The sequence below is a fragment of the Egretta garzetta genome, unplaced genomic scaffold (genome assembly GCF_000687185.1).
Source record: "Egretta garzetta isolate BGI_Z169 unplaced genomic scaffold, ASM68718v1 scaffold68, whole genome shotgun sequence".
Classification (NCBI taxonomy): Eukaryota; Metazoa; Chordata; class Aves; order Pelecaniformes; family Ardeidae; genus Egretta; species Egretta garzetta.
Window position 1 is genome coordinate 1,879,660 of NW_009260774.1, and position 9,097 is coordinate 1,888,756.

Consider the following 9,097-nt stretch of genomic DNA (forward strand, 5'->3'; position numbering starts at 1 on the left):
GCTAAATTTACAGAAGATAACTTTTAAATACAAAGATACTAATCTGTTCAGGATTCCTTGTGCCACAAAGTGCTGGATGGTGGGAAAACATACTGGGGAAGTATCACTGTATGCTTGTCCTCTTTTACACCCTTTCTAGGTGTCTGCTGTGGGTTATTGTTGAAAACAGGATACTGATACATGAGGATGTTTGATGGGACATGGCTCAGTAGCCTTTTGCTCTTGTGCCTGTAAAAAGTGCACTCAGATTTTGGATTGCAATGTAGATTTACTATTGGAAGCATATTTTGATGCACACTGTCACTTAGGATTGCTTTTTGTGTAGCATGCATTCAGTAACACTCCTAGTTTGATGCTATGTATATGGTCTTAATGCAGCTTTCATGAAATAATGGAAGAATGGATGATCAAGTTGTATGGTAGCAGGACTGTGCTCATATGTTGTGTTTATCATTGTATTTTCTTATTTCATGGTAAATGTTAGGATTCCTTTTGTTTTCCTTTGGGTGAGAAACGTGTTAGATTGGAGGATAATAAATTTTCAACTGAGTGACGAGCCACATCTAAACCTCCCAGTCTGTGTATTGGGAGAAAAAAAAACAAAAAGAAAAGGGGAGAAGCATTTGATCTCTTTGCAGCCTTTCTGAACACAAAATGTAAAAGTCGAATTTGATGTCTAATGGTAGATTGATAAACAGGATTATTGCCCGGATGGAGTAAATCCTCAAGTGTTCCACACTTTTTTTTTATGCTATGTAACCATTCTGAAAGCAACTCTTAGAAGGACCAATACATGCAGCATTTTCTAGTAGTGCTTAGAATGCACATGTATATTTGTTGTTATTTATTTACCTCGTCCCACTTTTGTTTATTCCTATTTTAGCTTTTTAATTTGCAATTCAACTTCTTTAGCTTTGAAAAATATTGAATATTTCACTGTGCCTTAAAAGATTCTGTATTTTTAGACAAAATGGAAGCACAGTGTGCTATAGGTGCAGCCTATATAGTACTGTCTTTTTTCCAAGTTAGTCTCATGACATTGTTAAGATTCGGCGCTGCGTTCACAGAGTCAGTGTTCTCATTTAGCCTTCCTAGCCTGTGATTAAATGGGAGTGGCTGCTTCTTGTACTATGAGTTGGCTGACAAAAGCTAAATCTGTCACAGGTGGTACAATTTGTGTATCAGAAAATTTGCTTTCCAAATGCTAATTATTCCCGAAGTATCTTACTTTGCACAAAGCACAGATAACAGAGTCAGCAAATTTGTCCCAGTTTTATCATTGTGCTATGAATAGGGTTTGTCTCCTACCATTGTGTACAGCGAAGATGGTAGAAATTCAAAGGAAGGAGAACCCATTGATTTACAACCTCTGATGTGTTTTTTCACTTAATTCTTCCAATCAACATGCTTGAAATGTATGTTATTCAAATAATCATTGCTGAATTTCACTTCTGTAATTGAATGAGCTGTTGTCTAGGGACGTAGGATCATGGGAAATGAACAGCGTTGTCTCTTTAGATGTTGTTAAAAATTGGAAGCGTTTTGTGCCTGAAAGGCGCAAACCTAACCTGGTAGGTTTAATAAAAATACAATTTGTATTAATTTTGGAAGTTAATTTAATATGATGGTAGCTTATCAGGAATTATCTTTCCGGTTGCTATGGGAGAAGAATGGACTCTCGGTCATTGAAACTGTGGCTGGATAAGTGAAAGCATTCAGTTTATAACCTCCTTAGACTCTGACTCACATATGTTGTGAAAACACGCACGTAGGTACTTGTGCACAAGCCAGGAGTTGGGTACCCGTCACCCCTCTTCCATCGCTGCCTGTTGTGGAGCACCTTAGTGACAACCTGTTACAGCCTCAGTTGCCTGTGTGATGTATTTTGACATTGAAGCACCAGGATCTCCCTAGATAAGAGTTTGTAGTTCAGGTAGGCTATTGCTCAGTTAAATCTTTTGTAACAAATCTAGCTGTCATCCGAGTGAGCAAACTTTTGACACTAGACGCAGAACGACCTGCTAAAATAGCAACTGGAACTTATTTCAGCAGCTTGTCCTTTCATTTCTGAGAATTACCTAGGAAGTCCTTCTGAGATTAGACAAGTATTTTAAATGTATATTCAAAATATTTAGCTTATAGAGTGACTTACACAGAAAAGGAAGAGCATTGAATGCTGTAAATTAAATTTTTAGCAACAATTTTTGCATTGTAAACTAGCTTAAGAAACTGTTTATTTAGTCCCTTAGGATGAACATATTGTATATTTCTAGATTTTTGACAAATGCAAACATTTAACTGATTTAACTTCTAATAGCAGTGATTCACAGCTCTAGTTGTTTGGCTTGTGTATAGTGATATACTGATTTGTGTTTTTATTTTATTTCTTTAGGACTATTTAACCATTCACAAGTATGGCAATGCAGCCAGAAATGATCTCTGGAACACATTGTCAAAGGTAAAATGTTTTAATCTATTGCACTGAGGGAGAAGCAGGAATTTACTGTAGTATTTTCTTGGTGAGGTTAGGAGTGAATAGTGCATATTGAGATCTTCAGACCCCAGAGCAAATATAAAAATTGATGCAAAGAAATTCCATTTGAGTTAACCTAGTGGCAGCATTGAAATACGTTTTTTGCTGCATTTCTATTCTTTGTTATGTTAGAGTATATTTCCTTGCTTGTGCTATGTCACTGATAGGCAGCAAAAGATACTTAATGGAATCTGCTATCGTTGACTTCAGTGGCAGCGCACTGAGGCCCATAAGCTGGAAAGCACGTGAAAGTGCGGAGCTTTGACATTTACATGGTGTGTTTCTAATTTTGTATGGAGTTACGATTTGTGTGAAGGACAAAACTGTTAAAGCTTTAAAGTTTGGTGTAAACAGATAACTATTTACTGTAACATTTGGCATGCTGTAAAGACTTACAGTTGCTATGTCCATGCTCCCTTCAGTTGCTATGCCCAAGCTCGGCTTGAGTTTCTAGAGCCCAATGCAGGGATCTATAAGGGCAGAGTTTAATTTTTATAAAGTGAGCCAAGCATGCCTGAATTTCTCACCTACAGAGCTAGTTTGGGCATTCCAGAATAAAGACAGAGTGCAAGCCAATGTAGAGTGCAGTCAGGGAGTTTGGGCACAAGTACCAACTCAAGCCATGTGTGAACATGGTAATCTAGTTCTAACTATTGACACCAGAGCTGGGATTCAGCTGGAGGTCAAGACATCTGCATTTACCTAGACAAGCAGGTATGTACATGTAAGCTCCAGTTGTTGCCAGTGAGGGCTGGATTCAGTTGCCTATTCATAGACATCTAACAACATTTACCTTAATTTATCCTGCCTGGCTTCCAGCTGCCACATGAGGTAAGTGTGTCTGCTGTAGGTCCACCAGTTCTGCAAGGATGTGTTGAGTATTTTCATAGAATCATAGAATGTTTTGGGTTGGAAGGGACCCCTAGACCTCATCTAGTCCAACCCCACTGCAGTGAGAAGGGACACTGCTAACTAGATCAGGCTGCTCAGAGCCCCGTCCAACCTGGCCTTGAATGTTTCCAGGGATGGGGCCTCCACTACCTCTCTGGGCAACCCAATTTTAGGACATCTCATCCAATTTTAGGGCATCTCATTTGACGCTTGGTGAATAGGAACAACTGGAGCCCGAGAAATCTAGTCAATACAGTCAGCAGAGCACAGAGGGCAATTCAATTGACTAGTCACTGCACAATTATTTTTAAATGAGCCCAAACCACTGACTGTTGACTAGGGATAGTCGTTCAGATATAGGCAACTAGTGCCAGAGTAGGTGCAGTAGGGTGTTCAAGACATTCAGGTGGGTCTAATCGATTTCAGGCAAGATCTGTGGGGATATCTGTACCCTTCTGGAGTGGCAGGTCAAGGTCAAATGATGTTAGCCGCCTATGTGTGGGCAACTGAACTGAGCCCTACGTCTGTACTGACTGTTAATGAGAATTGAGACATGTAACATACAGTCAGGCTCTTAAATCTATGTCTTAATGTGAAGTTGAATGCCACTGCAAAAGTCTTGCTTCTCACCTGGTCTTCCTCTGTTAAAGCCTTTAGGACAGTTCTGGGCAATGGGAAGTCAGAGGGATGAATGTAACCTTGAAAGAACAGCAGAGCCCACAGCTAATAATAAAACAGAACAAAAATGAGACTGTATTCTGGTCCATAACCACTACAGCTATACTGTATGCTCAAATCTAATTCCATTTGCCTCGCCTGTAAGCACGTTTGTTGCCAGCCACTTTGTTCCTAATGCGCTGCAATTGCAGCTTCACTTCTGAAGACTTCTTGCTGGGTTCTGCTTGCATTCATCAGAGGTTGCTGAGTCTGTGATCTAGGACTGTTCGGCAACTAGGGACATTTCCGTGGCTGAAGAACAAATGATGCCTGTCATTCGCCTCATACCCAGTCTTATCTCCCATGATGCCGTAGTATCTCTTTTTGTTTCAGATGAAAATCCACTTGTAAAACAGCATTTTTATTGACATAAGGTATCAAATATGAACACATTAATCCTCCGGGTGTTATGACAGGTGCAGTTTATGAAGGATCTTTGTATACATGGCCTCACTTTGGACATGAGGAACAGTATTTTCAAATAACTAGTCATTTGATTTTCAGAACAGAGAAGCTCTGAACATTTAGAAATCAGGCCCTTTGAATATGCCTTACTGTAGGTACCCTAGATCAACTAACACTGAGTCTTTTTTAACCTTAGATGGTCAAAAATATCTTTTGGAGTCAGCCACCCAGTATTTCTGTGGCTCTTGTTAAAACCCTGTAAAGCAGGTTGTTTCTTCTATTACAGCAAAAGTGCAAGAATGATGTAGGAAGCATGACTTTCTGACTGTCACTCTCCTCTCTGGCAAGATTGCTCAATGTTTATTTTTAAGATATATAGAGACTGTTGGTTAAACTATGTAGTGTGTGTGTACTGGGTGTAAATGTTTATGTGTGCATGCGTGATGGTTATTTAAACCTCTAAAACTCATTATGGTTTCTGGGACAAAAAAAAAAGTTTTTTATGTTGGATGATGGTGTTGCTTCAACATATTGAAACTTTTCTTTTTTCTTGAAGGCTTTAAAAAGAGTTGGAAAGTCTGTAAATATCCAAGAAGTAATGGATCAGTGGACACTACAGATGGGTTATCCTGTTATCACTATCTTGGGCAATGAAACTACAGACAATGTCATAGTGATCTCCCAAGCGCGTTTTGTTTATGATATTGATGCTAAACCCAAGGATCCTGCCCTTGGAGACAACAGGTACTTACATTTCTCAATATCTTTCAAGAGGCTGTAGTTAAGTAAGTGCTTGATGTGTGTATTTTAATGAAGATGGCTCTTTAGAAATCTCTGAGCTTTGCTTGGTATCAACAGCGTGTGTTGTCCCTTCCATTTGAACTGCAGTAACGACAAGGCTAGTTAAAAGACTTGAAAAAAATCATTAGAGTAATAGAACAACAAGTTAAAACTTTTAATGTGCCCATTTGCATCCTGACAGGTCTCTCTGTGACTACGTCTTATGTCACACATCTGTTTCCTTTTCTTTGATTTTGTCACACTCCATGAAGTAATTTGGAATGCGTTTGGAAGGTCTGATACTTCTTTTTAAGTAATTTTTTAGAGTGGACCTCTCCATGTTCACACGTAAAGTAGGCAGATGTAACCGTGTATCGGGTATATACCTCACTTGACTTGGGAAGCAGTCAAGAACTGAACTGGACCTCTCAATGAGGCAGGGGGTTCCAGCTGTTCCAATTTTGAAGCCATCTGAACTGGTCCTACGGGGACTGTTACACTGGCTGAAATCAGCAGGTGCAGATGCATCTCTGCCCCTACCCTTTTTCCACGTACTTTTCCTTCCTGCTCCCAGCTGACTCCACACACTTCCTTCATCCCAGAGACAAGCTGACATTCCTGGCTGATGCTGGGGAATCCTCATCTTATCATTTAAAGCAGTTTTGGCATCATATTGTAAGGCCAAGAATATTGAGCTGATGCTAGATAATTACAATTTAGCCTTAGAAGCTTCTGTGTTCGTGCTCAGTGGGAAAGAGGGCATGCTCTCCACCTTGAGTACTCTGTGCTTGTCCAGTAGATTTAAATCATTAAAAGGTAAAATTTAATACCAAACTTTGCTTGACATGTCTGGAGCTTATGGAATATTCCTGTTGAGGAAGGCCTAAAAATATAGTTACTTTTATTGGGAAGTGTTTAGAAGTTCACTATCCTTTTTTAGGACATGAATATTATGGATGTCAAACATGACACAATGTAAATTCTTGTTTTTCTGGCTATATTGGAACAATTTAGCAGGGTATTAAGCATCTGTTTAAGTTCTGGGCTAAAATTAGTTCCTTTGTAAAAAAGAGATAAAACCAAGTGAATGTGGACTGTTGGAAGCGTGCATGATTCACAGTTCAGTGTAGTGTGAGAGTGATTCTCCCTTATTCACTTGAAAATTTCTTTTGTGCAAGTGTATATACACGTAATGTAATGTGAGTGGATTTTACTACTCAGAAAAACAGAGATTATTAGTTTTTTGATTGATTAAAACAGAGATGTTAAGCCTTTTAATTTTTGCAGACACCTTCTTAAATAGATTTACTAGGTATCCAGTATTGATTGTAATAACTGCTACTGTAATTCATGAGTAAAGACAACAGGGTGCGTAAATGTTTTGTAAGGTGGAATATCAAGGGTGAGAATAAGACATAGTTTTATTTTCATGTGACACTAATTCAGAATTCAAACTGTATCTTCAGATACACGGAAGGGTAGTGTTCTGCACCGACAGGGCAAGTGACACTGAATTTCTTGGGAGATTTTTGTCTACGTATTTTATCACATAATTTCTAAACATGGGAAGTAAGGTTTAGTGCTATAGACAGCACCAAAAAAGAACCAGCGTGGGCCCTGCCAGGAGCTTACTGTCCTAACAGGCAGTACAATACATTTTATATGTATGTCCTGTGGCAAGTCTCTTTCCCGTTCTTTCTCCCCTTTGGATTTGGTTTTCTCTGTGCTTCCATGTCCTTTTAACCACAAATGGGAAGGAAGCCCCTTGCCCAAGGAAGGCTTTACAGATGGGGTGTTTATTCCAGCCAGCTAGATGATGGAGCTAGTTTGCCACTTGCCAGTTAAAGTTATTTGAAAGTCACATTACATAGTTATAAGTACCAAAGGACAGGAAGCATATACATTTAGCAAAAGGTGAAACTTGCCTATGCCATTCACCTTTCAAAAATCATCCACCAATTTATATTAAAGTCCTGTGGCTTAGCTATAGATTAGTGCCTAGAGTGTTATAACAATGACCATGCAATTCACTGGTGCACTGCCCACAGACACGTGTGGCTTGGTATGCACAGTGGCTCTGTGTCATTAAATGTCCTTTCATACCATCAAATTAAGTAGAAAAACAAGATAGGCATACTGAAGATAAATGTACTCTTTCTGTCAGCAATGAGCTAGATCTTTTTCAAGGTTTTTTTGTGGTTTGTTTGGTTTTTTTCCATCGGAAAAGTCACTATTGCTTCAATTATTGTGAAAGCAATAGATAGGGAAAATCACATTAATGTGATCTCATTTGATAATTCACGATACATTACTCTCCCTTGGTTTTTAACACTGCGAGAGCTGAGTTTTGTGTGACGTGATATAAAGGGGACAGTTTTTTTACAAGTACGCAAAGGGGGTGATGACTGGAATGGAAACAGCACGCTGACGGACGTTCAGCACTACTGTGAAATGCAGTGGTCTGGCTGATTCTGCAGGTGGCTTTGGTGAGGCAGTCGGCAAGGGTTTACTGACGCTCAGCGGGGCCCTGTAGCAGAGGTAGATGTTGTGGGAGGCACAGAGGTGTGTATATATACATCTGTAATGTCAGCCTGCAGGCTTTGGGGTGTTACCTGTCAGCGGCCTAATTCACAGTCCGTGCTCATCTCCCCTGCGTGACCCATGAATTAGGTGTTGGACGCATGGCTCCCCGGGGAACCATAATAGGCATTGTAAATAACGGGGAGCAAATGGTATTTATGCCACATTTGAGGCCATGCTCTTGCCGGGCAGGCAACATTGGCTTTCCTTAGTGTAGTTTATCTATGGTTTAATCGTGATGATCATTTTAAACACCATAAAGAGTGGAGCTGCACAAAACACAGAAAAATGTACAGGTCCAGGCCTTTCCAGGAGTTTATCATCTAAACAGACAACACGATATGCACTGCAAGGCTCCGGGGAAGGCTCTTAAAGCATCCATCTGCCGTATAGTCTTTAGTTATCCAGAGGTGGGGCTGTAGTTCGGCGTGGCGCAGCAATAAACGTCAGTTCTACTGCCTTCAAAGTGATGAGGAGTTTAAACTTCTGGTTCAGACCCTCTCTAGGCAAATTTAACTTTGCCTTACTTTGGAAAGAGTCACTTCAGAGTAGGTCTTTCAGATGTATCTGCTGCATAAGGAATGTAAATAAAGAGGCAACTGAATATTTCAGAACCATTCTAGTTTTCTAAGATGTCTGTGCTTTTCTTTATGCTATGTATTTATGCAGCAATTAACGGTTAAAAATGAAATGTGAAGCAGCATATTTAATTTTTCTCTCTGAAATCATGTAGTGGAATATAGAAGCAACAAGCAGATTTTTCTAAGTGATAAACGGTAAAAGTGAAAATTGTTGATACCTTTGGCAGCAGTTTACTCCTAGTTCTGCCTAGTCCATTAGTGTAAATGTCTTTAATTCTACTGCAGAAGAGAATGATTACATATAGCTGATTTTCCCATCTCATGTACAGTTGGACTCCTTGTCTCTATAACTGCAGAAAAATGTTTTTCAAGGGCCATACGTAAATAAACTGTGATTTATTTGTGTGCATAGAGTTGACTGTATGGCATGCTGAGCTCTAACATTTGGCCTGATATTATAGAAGGTATACAATTTCACTTCTTTGCAAACTGAACATAGATTTTACTTGACACTTATGCTTTCACATGACCCATAGTTCTCACTTTATGAGAGAATAAAACTAACAGTGACAAACACTGTTTCTAGGAATGCCATTCCTCAGAAGGACCA

The 9,097-nt window shown here is 39.5% G+C and overlaps 1 protein-coding gene across 1 annotated transcript in view; it reads left to right on the forward strand.

Annotated features, from left to right (window-relative positions):
• Positions 1-9,097, forward strand: part of TRHDE (thyrotropin releasing hormone degrading enzyme) — a 206,475-nt gene that overhangs the window by 132,234 nt on the left and 65,144 nt on the right. The window contains exons 8-9 of the mRNA XM_009646272.2: positions 2,393-2,458; positions 5,103-5,290. Coding sequence (XP_009644567.2) covers positions 2,393-2,458; positions 5,103-5,290 — 254 coding nt within the window. The remainder of the gene's footprint in view (positions 1-2,392; positions 2,459-5,102; positions 5,291-9,097) is intronic.